The sequence below is a fragment of the Dendropsophus ebraccatus genome, chromosome 15, assembly GCF_027789765.1.
Source record: "Dendropsophus ebraccatus isolate aDenEbr1 chromosome 15, aDenEbr1.pat, whole genome shotgun sequence".
NCBI classification, from domain to species: Eukaryota; Metazoa; Chordata; class Amphibia; order Anura; family Hylidae; genus Dendropsophus; species Dendropsophus ebraccatus.
In genome coordinates, this window is record NC_091468.1 from 24,500,426 (window position 1) to 24,520,903 (window position 20,478).

The 20,478-nt window shown below is 46.2% G+C and overlaps 1 protein-coding gene across 4 annotated transcripts in view; it reads right to left on the reverse strand.

Moving 5' to 3' along the window:
• The window catches only part of LOC138774368 (calpain-8-like), a 47,791-nt gene that overhangs the window by 6,392 nt on the left and 20,921 nt on the right, over positions 1-20,478 (reverse strand). For all 4 annotated transcript variants that reach the window (XM_069955154.1, XM_069955156.1, XM_069955155.1 and 1 more), the window contains 5 exons: positions 13,525-13,605; positions 11,029-11,129; positions 10,798-10,872; positions 9,047-9,207; positions 8,553-8,701 (listed from right to left, as the gene is read on the reverse strand). In XM_069955154.1, the coding sequence (XP_069811255.1) occupies positions 8,553-8,701; positions 9,047-9,207; positions 10,798-10,872; positions 11,029-11,129; positions 13,525-13,605 (567 nt within the window). The remainder of the gene's footprint in view (positions 1-8,552; positions 8,702-9,046; positions 9,208-10,797; positions 10,873-11,028; positions 11,130-13,524; positions 13,606-20,478) is intronic.

Sequence of the window (20,478 nt, forward strand, 5' to 3'; positions counted from 1 at the left end):
AGTAACAAAACACGTTTCCTACTGATGTTCAGCTCGGACCTTCACCTGACAATAGACCCCGGTAAGTGGCCCCTCACTAAAAGTTGTTGAGTACCCCTGCTGTAGTGCATAGTTGGAGGGGTTCTGTATACCCACAGTGTATAGTTTTTAGGGGTCTTGCATATCTGTAGTGCATAGTTGGGGGGCTGTATACCTATAGTGTATAGTTGGGGGGGTCCTGTATACCTGTAGTGTGTAGTTGGGGGGGGGCTGTATACCTGTAGTGTATAGTTGAGGGAGGTCCTGTATACCTGCAGTGTATAGTTGGTGAAGGTCCTGTATACCTGTACTGTATAGTTCGGGGGTCCTGTATACCTGTAGTATATAGTTGGTGTTGTATACCTGTAATGTTTAGTTAGTGGAGGTCTTGTATACCTGTAGTTTATAGTTGGAGGGCCCTGGATACCTGTAGTGTATAATTGGTGGAGGTCTTGTATACCTGTAGTATATAGTTTGGGGGTCCTGTATACCTGTAGTGCATAGTTTGAGGGTCCTGTATACCTGTAGTATAGATTTGGTGGAGGCCCTGTATACCTGTAGTGTATAGTTTTGGGGTCCTGTATACCTGTAGTGTATAGTTTGGGGTCCTATATACCTGTAGTATATAGTTGGTGGAGTTCCTGTATACCTGTAGTGTATAGCTTTGGGGTCCTGTATACCTGTAGTATAGAGTTGGTGGGGGTGCTGTATACCTGTATTATATAGTTGGTGGAGGTCTTGTATACCTGTACTGTATAGTTTTGGGTTCCTGTAAACCTGTAGTGTATAGTTTGGGGTCCTGTATACCTGTAGTATATAGTTGGTGAAGGTCCTAAATACCTGTAGTGTAAAGTTTGGGGGTCCTGTATACCTGTAGTATAGAGTTGGTGAAGGTGCTTTATACCTGTAGTATAGAGTTGGTGGAGGTCCTGTATAGCTGTAGTGTATAGTTTTGAAGTCCTGTATACCTGTAGTGTATAGTTTGGGGTCCTATATACCTGTAGTTTATTGTTGGTGGAGTTCCTGTATACCTGTAGTGTATAGTTTTGGGGTTCTGTATACCTGTAGTGTATAGTTTGGGGTCCTGTATACCTGTAGTATATAGTTGGTGGAGGTCCTGTATACCTGAAGTATATAGTTGATGGAGGACCTGTATACCTGTAGTGTATAGTTTTGGGGTCCTGTATACCTGTAGTGTATAGTTTGGGGTCCTGTATACCTGTAGTATATAGTTGGTGGAGGTCCTGTATACCTGAAGTATATTGTTGGTGGAGGTCCTGTATACCTGTAGTGTATAGTTTTGGGGTCCTGTATACCTCTAGTATAAAGTTTAGGGTCTTGTATACCTGTAGTATATATAGTTGGTGGAGGTCCCGTGCACATGTAGTGTATAGTTTTGGGGTCCTGTATACCTGTAGTGTCCTGTATACCTGCAGGGTCGTATTTACCATTAGGCACCCATAGTCTGGTGCGTAGGGTAGCACCTTGCAGAGGGGCAGTACCCTCCCGTTCAGACTTTGCAGAAAATCTGGTGTCTTTTCGAGGGGGGTATGGTGGTATTGGTCAGGTCTGGTATAGAGGTGTTATCCAGTTACAGTATGGCGGTATTGGTCAGGTCGGGTATGGTAATGTTATTCAGTCACAGTGTGTTGGTATTGGTCAGGTCTGGTATGGCGGTGTTATCCAGTCACAGTATGGCGGTATTGGTCAGGTCTGGTGTGGCGGTGTTCTCCAGTCACAGTGTGGCGGTATTGGCTAGGTCTGGTATAGTGGTGTTATCCAGTCACAGTATGGCGGTATTGGTCAGGTCTGGTATGGCAGTGTTACCCAGTCACAGTATGGCGGTATTGGTCATTTCTGGTATGGCAGTGTTATCCAGTCACAGTATGGCGGTATTGAACAGGTCTGGTATGGCAGTGTTATCCAGTCACAGTATGGTGGTATTGGTCAGGTCTGGTATGGCAGTGTCATCAAGTCATAGTATGGCGGTATTGGTCAGGTCTGGTATGACGGTGTTATCCAGTCACAGTATGGTGGTATTGGTCAAGCCTGGTGTGGCGGTGTTATCCAGTTACAGTATGGCGGTATTGGTCAGGTCTGGTATGACAGTGTTATCCAGTCACAGTATAGCGGTATTGGTCAGGTCTGGTGTGGCGGTGCTCTCCAGTCACAGTGTGGCGGTATTGGTCAGGTCTGGTATAGTGGTGTTATCCAGTCACAGTATGGCAGTATTGGTCAGGTCTGGTATGGCAGTGTTACCCAGTCACAGTATGGCGGTATTGGTCATTTCTGGTATGGCAGTGTTATCCAGTCACAGTATGGCGGTATTGAACAGGTCTGGTATGGCAGTGTTATCCAGTCACAGTATGGTGGTATTGGTCAGGTCTGGTATGGCAGTGTCATCAAGTCATAGTATGGCGGTATAGGTCAGGTCTGGTATGACGGTGTTATCCAGTCACCGTATGGTGGTATTGGTCAAGCCTGGTGTGGCGGTGTTATCCAGTTACAGTATGGCGGTATTGGTCAGGTCTGGTATGACAGTGTTATCCAGTCACAGTAAGGTGGTATTGGTAAAGCCTGGTGTGGCGGTGTTATCCAGTTACAGTATGGCGGTATTGGTCAGGTCTGGTATGACAGTGTTATCCAGTCACAGTATGGCGGTATTGGTCAGGTGTGTTATGACAGTGTTACCCAGTCACAGTATGGCGGTATTGGTCAGGTCTGGTGTGGCAGTGTTATCCAGTCACAGTAAGGCGGTATTGGTCAGGCTTGGTGCGGCGGTGTTAAATGCGACGTCTAGAGCTATTACCTACCAATCCTGATGCTAATTGGTGAGTGAGGATGGGGCGTCTTCAGTTTTAGTGCTTAGGGCAGCAGCAGCTGGTAATACTGTCCTGTATACATGTACTGTATAGATGGAGTATGGGGCCCTGTATACATGTACTGTATAGATGGAGTAGGGGGCCCTGTATACATGTACTGTATAGATGGAGTAGGGGCTCCTGTATACATGTACTGTATAGATGGAGTAGGGGGCCCTGTATACATGTGCTGTATAGATGGAGTAGGGGGTCCTGTATACATGTACTGTATAGATGCAGTAGGGGGCCCTGTATACATGTACTGTATAGATGGAGTAGGGGGCCCTGTGTACATGTACTGTATAGATGGAGTAGGGGGCCCTGTATACATGTACTGTATAGATGGAGTAGAGGGCCCTGTATACATGGAGTTGGAGTAGGGGGTCTACCAGTTATTTCTGTGGATGTTGTGAGGCAGCCTCCCTAGCAACCATTAAGATTCCAGCTCCCTGGGAAAATGAAAGCAGTAATCCTATTGGTTGCTAAGGCTCCCAACTGGCAACTGCTGGAGACATGCAGCTAATTATATCACCTGTGTTTGCAGTGTGGAGATTTTCCCATTCATCTCTATGGGGCGCCGCTCTTCCCCCCCTCCCCCTCCCCTCCTGTACATCTGGCGGGGACGGGACCTTCGCAATAACCTTCCCGGGTACCCAATGTATCTATGTGCCAAATTTGGGGTCAAACGGTTCAGGCGTTTGGAAGTCTATACGGGACAGACAGAAAGACTTTCATTTTTATGATATAGATGTAGGCATAGATTATTTGGTGCAAAGTGAGCCAATCTCTAGCCGGATCCGCAGCGGATTTCACGCTGCGAGTTAGCAGTGAAATCTGCTGCAGATCCAGTATTGTGAAGCTGAATAAGTCCCTTACACACAGCAGATCCGTTGGGGACCCCCCTGCTACCATACTGCCCGTGCAGCTAGAGGGCACACAGAGACAGGGCTGTCCATCACTGAACTAGGGAAAGGGGGCCTGAGGAGGCAGAGGGGCCTGAGGAGACAGGGGTGCCTTGTGCTGTGCCTGCAGGAGACCAGATGCAAATGGTAAGATAACTGGACATCTTGCCACTTGCAGACCCTAGGTCAGTCAGCTACAAAGACACAGTGAGAGAGTGTGTATGTGTGAGGGGATGGGGGGTGCAGGTGGTGGGTGTAGTGCCCTGGGCTCCTGGAACACGCGGGGCTTCCTGGAGCTTTAGGGGTTAAAAGCCGGCTGCTGTTATTTTAGCTAAATCAACCCTAGCTAAAATGACAGCGACATTGTGCCGCCCCTTAATGGAGCAGAGAATCTGAGGTGAAATGCTCATTCCGCCTCATGCCAGAAGCGGCCCTGATAGTAGTACCTACCTACTCGACTTATATGGAGCACCTATCTTATTACAAGCTGATAGGAGGACCAAACTTATATTGGGGCTCAACCTACCTTAGTACCTCAGCCTTATTATAGCACATTTTTGCTGTTTGCTACTGTGTGGAGTGGTTGGTGATCTAATTTAAAGAGTCACTGTTGTTTCCCCCCCCCCCCCCAGAAATTAATAGTCCAGGCGATTTTAAGATACTTTGTAATTGGGTTTATTAGCCAAATATGCCATTATCTGCATTTAAAAAGGCTTTTCCCAGGTCCCCCCTCCCTCCTTTTTTCCATCCACTGCAAAAAATCAGGAAATTGTGACTTGTTGCATCAGACGGACCCAGTCTGTTCTAGGGAGAGGGGAAGGGGGAGGAGGGAGCCGACAGCAGAAAGCTGATAACAGAGGATTACAGGCACAGAGCTGGGTGACAGCTGTAATCAGAGCTCAGAGAGGTCACTGGTGACTGTCAGAGGAGATAAAAAGTGAGGTATTTGTAGATTAACTCTTTGTTGTCCTGTTGTGGTGTTTTATTTAGCTCTCTCCATAGGAGAACAATGAAGACAGGGGGGAGAGCTTCAAACTGCTTTTTCATGATAAAAATGCATTTTTCGGCTAATAAACCCAATTACAAAGTTTCTTAAAATCGCCTGGACTATTGATTGACTATTTAAGAGCTGGCAGGATTTGTATGCCAGGGCTGCTTTAAAGTCAGGGTCTAAAAGCCCTCACCGGACTGAGGGGGCCGCCCACTGCCACACACTTTGTGATTATTAGTGACTTGCCACCATCATAGGAAACAGGCAGGCAGCACTACTAATCAGCTTTCCCCGCCACCGGACTGAGGCCCCTGCACTGTGACATGTCAAAGTCGGCTATGGTCACTGGAGGCTGCACTCCGCACTGACAGTCTCTTTCCCCACTAGAGGAGCAGACAGCCTCCAATGAGGAAGGGGAACAGCTCCTTATTCCGCCCACCAGAAGAGGATGAAAAAGGATGCCCACCCAGACAAGAGGAGCGTTTCAAGCCCATGGGGGAGGGGGAGATTTTACTCAAGCTAAGCAATTTACAAGAAAGGGGTTAAGTTGGGATGCAGTGCATCTCTACTTAAAGGACAACTCCAACGGGACCCCCCCCCCCCAAAAAAAAACAGACACCATACTCACCATCCCTTCGGTAACGATCACCACTTGATTCGCCTGCCGTCCGCGTCTCCATCACGTCTTGCCACCGTCCAGCGATGTCTCTCACTTCCGGGTCCATGGGACAAAAAAGGCTGCCAGTGCGCTTGCGCACCGTCAGCCTTTTCATTGGCTGGAGCACATCACATGGCTTCCAGCAAGCTCAGCCAATCATGTGCACCAGCAGCCTTTTCTCTCCCATTCACTTTCTATGAAGACGCCGAGGAGGAAGAAGACCCGGACCGCCCCCCTGCTCTGACGACGTCGTCGTCACAAGATGGCGCCTGGGAGAAGAAGACGGTGACGACAGTAATAGGTAATATATACTTTCTTTAACTTCCGGGAGTGGGGTCGGGGGTCCGAAAGTGGGAGAAGGGGGCCAGGTATTTAACCACATTACAAAGTTATATATGGGAGTTGGCCTTTAACCCCTTTGAAGCCAGAGTCCCTACCTGCTGTGCTGAGTGCACAGTGTCCAGCCCAGCAAGGAAGGGGTTCAATGACTGGATGCAGTGTGCTCATTACAACAGGTGGGGAGCACTACACTTGGCCCAGCAACAAAGGGTTAAAGTGACTGCACCACCAGGCCCAGGCTGAAGCACTGGAGGCGGGCCGACCCACCCTTAGCGGGAGGAAACCCTAGCCCCTCTATGATAGGGTTCCATTGATTCTAATGGAGTCACGTCATAGAGGGGCTAGGGTTTCCTCCCACTAAGGGTGGGTCGGCCGCCTCCAGTGCTTCAGCCTGGGCCTGGTGGTACAGTCACTTTAAGTCATTTGACCTCTTTCCTCTCTGAGCCGTGTACAGTGCCGCCCATCTATACCGGAGAGACAATCTGACAGTGAGCAGAGGGCAGAAGACTATGCAGCACTGCTGTGGTTGCCCAACATAGTGTTACATTACCAGTGTCCAGTGGAGCTCACACAGTAATACTAACAGCACCAGAGTGTGAGCAGGAGCTCCTGGGACCAGTCTGCAGGCAGCACTGCAGCACATCGCACCCAGAACAAGCTCTGATAGTTACTGTAGTGCTCCTGTGCTGACCTGGCTGCAGCCTCCTCCTGACCACATGAGCTCTCCTCTATCCCTCATGAAGTGTACCAGCAGGAGCAGGGTGCTGGAAGGTGAGGGGGAGGGTGGCTGTATGCTGAAGAGAGGGGAGGGGATGGAGGTAATTACATGGGACTGTATGCTGAAGAGAGGGGAGGGAGGTATTTACATGGGACTGTATGCTGAGGAGAGGGGAGGGAGGTATTTACATGGGACTGTATGCTGAAGAGAGGGGAGGGAGGTATTTACATGGGACTGTATGCTGAGGAGAGGGGAGGGAGGTATTTACATGGGACTGTATGCTGAAGAGAGGGGAGGGAGGTACTTACATGGGACTGTATGCTGAAGAGAGGGGAAGGAGGTATTTACATGGGACTGTATGCTGAAGAGAGGGGAGGGAGGTATTTACATGGGACTGTGTGCTGAAGAGAGGGGAGGGAGGTATTTACATGGCACTGTATGCTGAAGAGAGGGGAGGGAGGTATTTACATGGCACTGTATGCTGAAGAGAGGGGAGGGAGGTATTTACATGGGACTGTGTGCTGAACAGAGGGGTGGGAGGTATTTACATGGGACTGTGTGCTGAACAGAGGGGTGGGAGGCATTTACTTGGGACTGTATGCTGAAGGAAGAGAGCATATATCTGGGTCCGAATGATGAAGTGAGTGATAGTAATTACATCGGACTGTATGCTGAACAGAGGGAGTTGTATACCTGGGACTGTATATTGAAGAGAGAGAGAGATGTTCTTTACACGTGACTGTATGATAAATGGAGAGACGTTATTATCATAAGACTGTAATGAAGCTGAAGAGAGGGGATTGCAGAATTTATTTGGCCTCCCCCTTTAAGGTTGAGCACCTTCAGGCCATGTTCGCATGGCGTAACCCGGCCAGATCACAGAACGGCCGATGTCAGAGAAGATCATCCTGGCCGGTACTGCAGTAACGGCTGGATGATCTTCACTTCAGCTGAATTCGAATTCCCTGTTGCACACAATGGTACCGACAGGTCCTCTGTGGCCGAAAAACTGACATATCAGCGATCCCGGACGGAGTGTATACTATGTGTTAGCTGCAAGACAATGTAAGTGAAGTATTAATCACGGCCATATTGGCCTTATTCACGCTGTAGGTGCCTATCCTCACAAGTGCAGGCCTGGGGGCATAGTGTGTAGCACTATTATGTCCTGGTGATACACTGTGTGGGGGTATTATGTCCTGGTGTGGTGGTATTACATCCTGGGGGCACAGCCTGTGGTGGTATTACATCCTGGGGGCACAGTGCGTGGTGGTATTACATCCTGGGGGCACAGTGTGTGGTGGTATTACATCCTGGGGGCACAGCCCGTGGTGGTATTATATCCTGGGGGCACAGTGCGTGGTGGTATTACATCCTGGGGGCACAGTGCATGGTGGTATTACATCCTGGGGGCACAGTGTGTGGTGGTATTACATCCTGGGGGCACAGTGTGTGGTGGTATTACATCCTGGGGGCACAGTGTTTGGTGGTATTACATCCTGGGGGCACAGCCTGTGGTGGTATTACATCCTGGGGGCACAGTGCGTGGTGGTATTACATCCTGGGGGCACAGTGTGTGGTGGTATTACATCCTGGGGGCACAGTGTGTGGCAGTATGATATACATGGGGTACAGTATGTGCCCTGTTGACACACTGTATGCATTATATTGAGCGGAAGGGATGTGCTGCAAAAGTGAGGAAAGAGAACCACTTGGTCAAGAGAAAATACTGTTATACAGTATACTATGTGGGCTGGAGGGGTTAATGTGCCAGGGCTGCTTTTAAGTCCCAGTCCGGCCCTGTATGGGATGTGCGTCTGTGGCTTTCATATGTATATATGAGACAGTGAACCTCCCGTAAATGTGGGCATTAAAGAATCAGTTCAGCCATGCTGAAATCAGCCTCGGATTTTGACGGCATTGTATTCTGTGGCTGACTGCTGCCACAATTATTAGACTATAGAATCAGCATTATGAATCTCCTGTCATCCCTGTCCCATTCATAACTTATCATCGTTCTTATCCACACACCCATCCTCTCAATTGTCCAGTGGGTTCCACCTACCTCATACAGCACAAAGCCAATCGGCAGCCAGTGACCAAATTTCTGCCGGTTCCTGCTGCTTTGCATAAGGGATATAACCACGTTTGCTTCACCCTCCTCTTCTAATTCAGTCACTGTTATATCATACTGGGGATTCTTCACAATAATATCTAAAGTGAAAATAATATTTGGTTTATGTCTTTATATATGCTATGTGTACAAAAAAAACCAAAAACATAATTTTTTGGGGTTGTGGCAGGTAAGTTACAAGGGTCTATTATTTTTCCCCAGAAGCACTTTTTGAAGGCTGCTGAAGATAACCCAAGTGCATATAGATGTCATGTAATAGTACATGGGTGACTGCAGCTTCTGGGTTGCTGCTGGAGGCACCTTCCTCAATCACATGATCACCACTGCAGACGTATACTGAACAGGGCTGTCTCTTATGATACATACAGCCTATTTAAATCTAACCACAGGATAGCATAGAGGATCCTGACTCTTGACAGAATTACCTTCAGCTGAAAAATCCCAAGAAATGTTGTATGTGGTCCATTCACCAGGGACCATAATTCTCTGCCATTTCTTGTCTTGATCTCGCCAATCTAAAAAATCAGGAACCTGACTGCAGATAGTGATAATGGAAAATTCTCTCATGAAATCCTCCCAGCAAATCCTGAAAAAAATACAAAATATAATTTAACTTCTAATAGTCCAACAACTCTCTGGTCCCAAACGTGCTGAAGTTTTCATATTTGAATATTACACATTACTGTTAATAAGACCACCTTATAATTGGGGCCCAGCATTATATTGTGTAAATTGTTCAATGTTTCTAATAGTGAAATCGGGATTTCAAGTATTTTGCAGGATGTCGACCACTTGTATTGATGTCTGAAAGGAGGTACATCATAGTATAAAAGTCTTATCTCCAAATCTCTGATCCAGACCCCAGCTGGCTTTCGGCTCCATGCAGGCAAGTGCCATAGAGTGCTCTCTGGAACCTCGTTTCCTATGGCAGCCACATGGACCTGTGACCCAGATGGCTTTTATCATGTGGATGGTGGAAGTAAAAGAGTCACATTGAGTCCCCTGTCCATCATATTTTTGGGTTCACCAGTGTGGAACATGGCTACAAAATTCACCAGGGGTCCTTGGAAAGGCAAACCTGGCATCTACAGTACCTTGGTTTTCCTAATGCCAACACTGTTGCCCTGAAGATGATGTCATCTATAAGTTTTTGTGTACTGTACTCAGTTCAGCTCTTTCCTTTTCACTAAAACTAGATTCCAACTAGAGTTCAGATTCCAATATCTAAACATTTTGGTATTTTAGGTTCCCTCCTCAAAATGGTTGCCACATTTTAGATATAGTACGGTGAAGAATGATCACCTGATCTTGGGTGGGCAGTCCTCCTTCTAGCAGATCCTCAAGTCATAAAAACTATCGACTATAAGGGCGGGTTCACACTACGGAATTCTCGCGGACAATTTCCACGGAATTCCATCAGCTGTCCGCCCGCACATCTGGGCGCCTTTCCGTGACACCATTCTATGGGCCGGCGTATTCCGCTATACGCTGAAAGAAGTGTCATGTCATACGCCAGCCCATAGAATGGTGTCTATGGAGCCGGCGGAAAAGCGCGTGCCCGTGCGGGCGGACAGCTGACGGAATTCCGCGGACATTGTCCGTGAGAATTCCATAGTGTGAACCCGCCCTAACACAGCCCAACCAGGAAATCCATGTTCAAGTGTTACTTATAGGGAGGGGAGGGGTATGCTGCAGCCATACAGCTCTGATGTCGGCTTATCTCTCTAAGAAGATAGGAGTTGCGTAGTAAAATTCCATCAAATGATGTCGATGGAGACTTGGGAGGCCCCCATACACTGCCATCAGTTCAGCCAACTTCAGTATAAAGTGTATGGGGGCTTTAAGCCAACAATGGAATGGGAGACAATGGCTATTGATATGAGACGTTACATAACCAAGACAACTAATATGACAAGACTGAAAATTCAGAAAAGGAAACCACAAATTATTACGGATCTTATTTCTGTGTGTACAAATTAAAGGGAATTTGCAGGATAAGAAAAACTTCTTCCAAAAACAGTGCCACACCTGTCCACAGGTCGTGTGTGGTGTTGCAGATCAGCTTAGCCTCTCCAAATAATGAAGACAACAGAATTGAAGAGGAAGAATAAATTAGATAAACGGTCAGAACAGAGCACAATCCAATACAATATACAGGAAAAACATAAAAACCTACCAGAATTGTCCATCATCACCAATTTTCTGCAGTCTTTCCCTGTCCTCCTCTTCCAGTTCATTCCACAATGAGGATCTAAGAGAAATACCATAAAGTGAGGAATCTTTCTCAAGTTGAGTCCTACTAAGATGTCCTCCTGCAGTTTGTACCATGTCCATAAATTCACACAGCCCCCCAAGGCCTAGTCTATCCCACTGAATTGTATTGGTGCGTTCCCCTATGGTAAGTTACCTGTCACTCCAGGCATTGCTCCATTCTCCTTTTTTAACCCCCCATGGATTTCTCACTTGAAGGAGTCTCACAGTTCCGCTCTTACCACCCTTATAAGGAACCTATGAAAAGGCAGAAACATGGCTGTAATATTCCTCATCCTCACTTTGTGATAATATCACACTTTGTACAGCTCATTGTAGGTTAAAAAAAGCTTTCTTTTCTGACTACAGAGCTCCAAATCCTCTGCTTTCCTTTACACAAGTACTGTGCATATATAATGTTTATTGAATTTTATCCAAATATAAAAATGTTAAAGGGGAACTCCAATGATCGATCTATCTATCCATCTATACAGATAGATTAGAGAGAAAGATAGATTAGAGAGAAAGAGAGATGAAACAACAGTGTCTCCTTTCCCCTATACTACTCAGGGAAGGCAGTTATTTCCGCACCCTTGGACAGGACATCACTGTGTAATGTCAGTGGTGGTCGGGGTTACAGATAAGATGTTAGAGGTTGCCTAGAGCTTGCAACAGAAGAGACAGATCATGTGACCTCTGTCTCAGAAGGCAGGGGGAGGACAGAGGAGTGGAGACAGACTGGACCACAAAGGGAGTATTTTCAGAAGCTTTCAGCAGTGAGTATTTTCAGCAGCTTCAGCAGGGTACGTTCACATGTACAGGATCTGCAGCAGATTTGATGGCGCAGATTTTAAGCTGCAGATTCAAAGCTATTCAATTCTGGGCCATCAAATCTGCTGCAGATCCTGTACGTGTGAACGCACCCTTAGGCTGGGTTCACACTACGTATATTTGAGGCTGTATGTTTGAGGCTGTATAGCAACCAAAACCAGGAGTGGATTAAAAACACAGAAAGGCTATGTTCACATAATGTTGTAATTGAGTGGATGGCCGTCATTTAATGGCAAATATTTGCTGTTATTTTAAAACAACGGCTGTTATATTGAAATAATGGCCGTTATTTACTGTTATATGGCGGCCATCCACTCAATTTCAACATTGTGTGAACAGATCCTTTCTGGGTTTTCAATCCACTCCTGGTTTTGGTTGCTATGAGGACCTGACATGAGGACCAAATACAGCCTGAAATATACATAGTGTGAACCCAGCCCCCGAGTGTTAGTCAGGATGGGCTGCAGACAAACAGACAAATTTATGTAATAGAAACTTATTACAAGCTCAGATTATGGGAGGGGATTAAACAGAGTTGACTCTTTCTTAAATTAGAGATCCCTTTAAGCTCTCGCACCACACAGTGAATGATTCTAAAGCAGTTGTCTCCATTGACTGTATAGTGGTCAGGCCTGGTTACTGCAGCTCAGCTGCCATTCACTTGAATTGGCCTTTTCACCACTACACAGGGAATGGAGCCAACTGCCTCTGGGTCCTATTTACTATGTAGTGTGATCGCTGAATAGCTGATTAACAGGGTATTGATCCTGAGTACTGTAATTGGTTCTGTGATTTAAATAAAGCTGTGGCCTAAGTGTTTTGTTCGTTAATGTCATACTCTGTGTTTTGTGTAGTTGGAGTTATCGGAAGTGAGGGTCAATCCCAGCTCTAAATGCCCTGTCATATGTTTTACAATAAATCAACAAAAAAAGCATGTACTATAATGGCAAAACTGGCACACCAAGTAGTAGGGCTCTTTGGTCGGCCCCCAAGTTCATCCCTGTCAGTACTATCTGGCGATACACAGCTTTGGTAATTCTCTTTCATTTACATATGCATCTTTATATTGTTTATTTTGATTACATTACTCATTCTGTGTACTCCATATATATTTCTTATCTATTGGCTCAGCCTTGCATCTATAGATTTTTTACATAGCTGGGAGAGCTATATACCTATGGGGTAGCTTGTCCTGGATCGCATTATACCATATGCCTTCCCTAGAGTTTGCGATTTTTTTTAAGTGTTTTTAGCTGGGATCTTTTTTGTACTTGTATTGGAAATGTGTACCTGAATTAAAAGGGTACTCCGACCTGGGGGTATTTTTTAGCTCTGGCCAGGGAGAAGGTGGTTATGGATGGCGGAGGTCACTTACCTCCCAGGTTCCAAAGCCGGGTCCCAGATCACACCGCCCGGTACACCCGTCCCGAGGCCGCTTTCTGGTGTTAGCTGCCGCATGAGACATGACGTCTGAAAGCAGCTCAGCCATTCGGTTGCCGTAGTGGAGTCCGCGGGACGGGTGTACCGGGCGGCGCGATCCGGGACCCGGCGCTGGAACCTGGGAGGTAAGTGACCATCCATAACCACCTTATCCCCAGCCAGAGCTAAAAAATACCCCTGGGCCGGAGTACCCCTTTAATGAACTTTGAAACTTTTATTTACTACTACTTGGTGTGCCAGTTTTGCCATTTCTTGTTGATTTATGTCTGGCTCTCTTATGTACTAGCACTGTGCACCCTCTTTCCTATTTATTGAGAGTTGTGCATGTCCTCTCTCTTTGGTTTGATATGTTTTACAATATTACCATGTCTTCATTATTTACCTCTGTGTGGTTTGTTATGGAATAGGCATGACCGGCCCCGAGGCCTGTCCTCTTCGTAAATCGTTCACTTGCAAACATTTCCTGGTAGAAATAGACAGAACACGTTGGTATAGCAGCACCTACATAAAATATTAATTTTTAACCCCTATTTTCATTCGAGAAGTCAGCATTACAAGGCGGCAATAGCACCAGGAAAACTTGGCCACATGCCAGGGCTCTTTGGATTACAGTGGCCCACGTCTATGTGCTGAATGTATATTAGACACCATACAGGGGGCTCACTGTGACTCTATTGCCCCAAGTGCTTACATAGACTTGAACCCTGGGACTAGTGGTCCACCTCTATTGATCTTAGGGCCCTATTCCACAGTAACGATAATCGGCCGGATCGGCCCCATTTGGCCCGATTCGGCCGATTATCGTTCGGTGAAATAGAGAGAACGATCAGCCGATCCTCTACATAAATCCTGTGCGCGCCGTGCCCACCGCCGAAAACCTACGCCAGCTGAGGACTGGAGTAGGTTTTCGGCGTACATTTGGGCGGAACGGATGGTAAATCGCGCGGACTCTGAGTCCGCGCCCTCTGTTCCGCCCACTACACGCCCCCTTTCCGCCCCCCTGGCGTACTCGGCGGAAAGTTCCGATTTGCGAATATTTTATTCGCAGATCGGCCATTTGCGTATAAATAAATACGCAAATCGGCACTTTCCGCCGAAAATCATCCGTTCGCCGGATGATACATGTGGCCTTTAGTGTCCAAGACCGTGCACCCCAGTGCTGATGTCTAGTCCTTTAATTATGGGCAAGGGCAGTACATGTCTATTGCTGCCCATTCGGTCAACATTCCCCCAGAAGACCACGAGAAAGTTAGCCCATTCTTGCCACTGTCACCTCCCCGGTGCTTTAGGGGGCCAGTTCTGCAAAAGTTCTGCCTCCACCAGCTTGCAACCATAAACCGCTTTGACTGCAGTCCAACTTGCCCCGGCGTCTTACCAACAATGTCAGGCCCGGCGCTCTCAGGCTGTCCTCCATTTTGTGAGCCTGGATGAATGGAGCCACAGTGGGCAGGAGCTCCTCCGGACCATCAGGGAGGAGATAAATGAATGGCTGAGCCAAGGTCAACTAACGGTGGGAAGTTTTGTAGCCAACAATGGGAGAAACCTTTTTCTCTGCAGTGCAGCAGGGAGGGCTGAGTCAGTGAGGTAGATGGCCAGTGAGGAGGTAGATGGCCAGTTGAATAGACAAATAGAGCGGGCTGCCCGGGAGGGGACAGTAGTGGTAATGGGGGACCTCAACTACCCAGATATAGATTGGGGTCACGGTTCAGCTAAAACCACAAAGGGGAGGGAATTTCTTAACCTCCTGCAGGATAATTTTCTGGGCCAGTTTGTGGAGGAGCCAACTAGAAGTGATGCCTTGTTGGATCTGGTTATTTCTAACAACGCTGAGCTGGTTGGGGATGTCACTGTCCATGAACACCTGGGTAATAGTGACCACAATATAGTGACTTTTAGCTTAAAGTGTAGAAAAGAAAAACGTGTTGGGAGGGCAAAAACTCTTAATTTTAAAAGGGCCAATTTTCTTGGGTTAAGGGCAGAACTTCAGGGCATAGACTGAGAGCGGCTGCTGTCACATACTGATACAGCTAATAAATGGGAAATCTTCAAATCCACATTAAATAACTGTACTGCCACATATATTCCTATGGGTAACAAATATAAAAGGTTAAAATCCAATCCCACATGGCTTACAACCGAGGTTAGAAGGGCTATAAATGAGAAAAAAGGGGCATTCAAAAAATATAAATCAGAGGGGTCAGCTGTAGCATTTAAACATTACAAAGAAGTCAACAAAACCTGTAAAAATGTAATAAAAGCAGCAAAAATTCACAATGAAAGGCAGGTAGCTATAGAAAGCAAAAGAAACCCCAAAAAATTCTTCAAATATATTAATGCAAAAAAACCAAGGTCAGAGCATGTAGGACCCCTAAATAATGGTGACGGGGAATTAATAACTGGGGATCAGGAGAAAGCTGAGTTACTTAATGGGTTCTTCAGTTCTGTATATACAAAAGAGGATGGAGCTGTGGTGGGTGGGGTCAGTACTGAGGTGGGTGGGGCCAGTGCAGCTAACACATGTAATGTACTGAACTGGTTTACTATAGATATGGTCCAAGATAAAGTAAACAAACTCAATGTAACCAAAGCTCCAGGGCCTGATAGATTGCACCCCAGAGTTCTTAGGGAACTCAGTTCTGTAATTTCTCTACCCTTGTATGAAATATTCCGTGATTCTTTGCTTACTGGTATTGTGCCGAGGGACTGGCGTAAGGCAAATGTAATACCGATCTTCAAAAAGGGCTCTTGAACTTCCCCAGGTAACTATAGACACGTAAGCTTAACGTCCATTGTGGGGAAACTATTTGAGGGGCTTATAAGGGACTACATCCAGGAATATGTAGTGGCTAATAGTATTATAAGTGGTAACCAGCATGGTTTTACTAAGGACAGAAGCTGTCAAACCAACCGGATATGTTTCTATGAAGAGGTAAGTAGAAGCCTGGATGGCGGCGCGGCTGTGGATATAGTGTACCTGGATTTTGCAAAAGCGTTTGACACAGTTCCTCATGGACATCTGATGGGTAAGTTAAAGTCTATCGGTTTGGAAAATTTAATGTGTAACTGGATTGAAAACTGGCTTAATAATCGTACCCAGAGAGTGGTGGTCAATGATTCCTACTCCGAATGGTCCCCGGTAATAAGTGGTGTACCCCAAGGGTCAGTACTGGGCCCTCTTCTGTTTAACTTGTTTATTAATGATATTGAGAATGGAATTAACAGCAATGTTTCTAACTTTGCAGATGACACCAAGCTTTGTAGTACAGTACAGTCTATGGAGGATGTGCAGATGTTACAGGATGACTTAGACACACTGAGTGTTTGGGCGTCCACTTGGCAAATGAGGTTCAATGTGGATAAATGTAAAGTTATGCACCTGGGTACTAATAACCCACATGCATCATATGTCCTGGGGGGAGTTACTCTGGGAGAGTCGCTGATGGAGAAGGATCTGGGTGTACTTGTAGATAATAGACTACAGAACAGCACACAATGTCAGTCAGCTGCTTCTAAGGCCAGTAGGATATTGTCATGTATATAACAGGCATGGACTCTCGGGACAGGGATATAATATTACCGCTTTATAAATCTTTGGTGCGGCCTCATCTGGAGTATGCTGTCCAGCTTTGGTACCCGATTCATAAAAAGGATGTTCTAGAGCTGGAGAGGGTACAAAGACGGGCAACTAAACTAATAAGGGGAATGGAGCATCTTAGTTATGAGGAGAGATTAAAAGAATTACATTTGTTTAGTCTGGAGAAGAGACGTTTAAGGGGAGATATGATTAACTTATTTAAATATATAAATGGCCCCTACAAGAGATATGGGGAAAGATGTTCCAGGTAAAACCCCCTCAAAGGACAAGAGGGCACTGCCTCCGCCTGGAGAAAAAAAAGGTTCAATGTCTGGAGGCGACAAGTCTTCTTTACCATGAGAACTGTGAATCTGTGGAACAGTCTACCACAGGATCTGGTCACAGCAACAACAGTAGAGGGCTTCAAAACCGGCCTAGACAAGTTCTTAGAGCAAAATAATATAAATGCATATGTATAGAACCTATCACCCCTCCCCCTTCCCTGTATCCATCCCCTCCTTGGTTGAACTTGATGGACATGTGTCTTTTTTCAACCGTATTAACTATGTAACTATGTAACTATGTAACTATATACACCTTGCCAATTGTTGATCCTTTTTGAGGACGCGACTCTGTGAGCAGGCATCAACGACATCATCCCACTCATCCGCGTTCTTAAAAGTGTGGTGAACAACATCATCAGTGAGGGCTGGGTGCAATCATGTGGTGCCGCCTCCTCCAATAGTCTCTTTTCAACCATACTGGGCTGGGTGCAATCAAGTGTAATCACTTACACCTTGGCTAATTTTTTTCACAATTTTTTCACTTTGATTTTTTCCACTTTTTTCATTGTAATAGCAACTTCAACTAAATGAAACTATACCCTATCAGACTCCCACTATTGTAGCTGCAATTATTCAGCCGTTATACTGTACCTAGGTTCGTTTTAGGTTTGTACGAATCCGAACTTCACAAAAGTTCGCTGGATCGAACCAAACTTTTCCAAAGTTCGCTCATCCCTAGTGCTGAGCATGGGGGGGAGATTACTTCCTACAGATATTAGTGACGGTGTGCACACAGTTATGATGATGATGAGAGTATTACTTTCTACAGATAGAGGTGGCAGTGTGCACACAGTGATGATGATGATGATGATGATGATGAGGGGATTACTTCCTACAGATAGAGGTGGGGGTGTGCACAAAGTGATGATGATGATGATAGGGGGATTCCTTCCTACAGGTATCAGTGGCGGTGTGCACACTGATGATGATGGGGAGATGAAACAGGTAATAGATTTTTTCCACTTTTTTCATTGTAATAGCAACTGCAACTACACGAAACTATACCCTATCACACTCCCACTATTGTAGCTGCAATTATTCAGCTGTTATTGCAAGGTTCGTTTTAGGTTCGGTTCGTACGAATCCGAACTTCACAAAAGTTTGCCGGATCGAACCGAACTTTTCAAAAGTTTGCTCATCCCTAGTGCTGAGCATGGGGGACATCACAGCCTCTTACATTTTGTAGGTGCTATAATGGAGCTGAGCTGCAGTGTAAATCATAGAAAGGGACAGCAGCAGAGTGAGCCTCAGAGCATCGCTCCTGCATCCTGATACATTATTACAGATGATGCAAAAAGTGATGATGATGGGAAGATTACTTCCTACAGATAGAGGTGGCGGTGTGCACACAGTGATGATGATAATGATGCTCGGGGTATTACTTCCTACAGATATCAGTGACGGTGTGCACAGTGATGATGATGGGAGGGTTACTTCCTACAGATATCAGTGACGGTGTGCACAGTGATAGATGATGATGAGGGGATTACTTCCTACAGATATCAGTAGCGGTGTGCACACAGTGATGATGATGATGATGGGAGGGTTACTTCCTACAGATATCAGTGGCAGTGTGCACAAAGTGATGATGATGAGGGGATTACTTCCTACAGATATCAGTAGCGGTGTGCACACAGTGAACACAGTCCTGTGTTTTGAGACTCTTCAATGAGGCTCCACGGACTCCTCTTTTGCATACTCATGTTTCCCAGGGGGCAATGCACCTAGGACTTCACTGCATTGAGCGCTTTCATTAGCAGCCGGCAGTGTTGTCATTTGGCTGTTCAGCAATCTGTTTCTCTTATGGCTCTACTAGGCATTGCTCCCACCTAGCCAGAATCCTGCTCCACACTGATGAGGGGCAACACCCCGAAACAGCTGTCTGTGGATGGTTACCTAGCCTTGGTTTATCCCTTGTCATTACACTGACTTATAGGGCCACTTAATATGGTGGATTTGGTGGTTTCCTAATAGGAGCTGCCACTTGGCTGGGTCCTTCCCGGAGGGATATCTGGCTAGTCCTGTGTTTTGAGACTCTTCAATGAGGCTCCACGGACTCCTCTTTTACAGATATCAGTGGCAGTGTGCACAAAGTGATGATGATGAGGGGATTACTTCCTACAGATATCAGTAGCGGTGTGCACACAGTGATGATGATGATGATGAGGGGATTACTTCCTACAGACATCAGTGGCGGTGTGCACAGTGATGATGATAGTGATGATGATGGGAGGGTTACTTCCTACAGATATCAGTGGCGGTGTGCACAAAGTGATGATGATGATGATGAGGGGATTACTTCCTACAGATATCAGTAGCGGTGTGCACACAGTGATGATGATGATGATGAGGGGATTACTTCCTACAGATATCAGTGGCAGTGTGCACACAGTGATGATGATGATGAAGATGGGAGTATTACTTTCTACAGATAGAAGTGGCACACAGTGATGATGATGATGATGGGGGGATTACTTTTTACAGATAGAGGTGGCGGTATGCACACAGTGATAATGGGAGGATTACTACCTAAAGATAGAGGTGGCGGTGTGCAGCTGCATCATATGGTCACAAACTACCAGCATATACAGTCAGTCAGTAGAGTGCTATCTTTGGGCCACAGCCAGTATGCTGTGGGGTCTGTAATATACTGGGGACCTGATACTGGGGTGTGTAATGTACATGGGGACCTGATACTGGGGTGTGTAATATACTGGGGACCTGATATTGGGGTGTGTAATGTACTGGGGACCTAACACTGGGATGTGTAATATACTGGGGACCTGACATTGGGGAGTGTAATGGTCCTTTTGTGTTGTTCTGACTGTAAAATTATAACTGGAAAAGTCTGAAAAAAAACCCCACTGGTAACAAGCCACACCCCGCAAACAACACCCATGATAGGCCACACCCCACAGAGACCACACAATAAGCCACACCCCTTGCGGTCATCGCTAAAGTGTCCCTGGAAAAAAAATTTCAAATGTTGGCAACTATGGGTTTACCAGAATAGATCACACAACTAGTGATGAGCGAACCGTCAGACTTTTGGTCTGACGGCATCTGCACTCGATCGTGATGCTTGTGATCCCGGCCGCATAATTGCCATCCCTCGAATATGCGGCCAGGATATTCCAGGGATCTGGAATATCCTGGCCACATATTCCCGGGAGCGCAACTATCCAGCCAGGATCACAGGAATGCCGAAAGATGCCGACCAAAAGTCCGAAAGATTCGCTCATCTCTATACACAACTGAGGCATATCATATAACTCTAACTTATTGTTACTAATGCAAAGAAACATATCCAGTGTCATGTATGATATCTATACTGTATAGATAACATTCTGTTGTAAATGAGGAAACAGCATTATTGAATATAATTCAGTGCTTACAGGGTGTGTCTGACTGCCCCAAG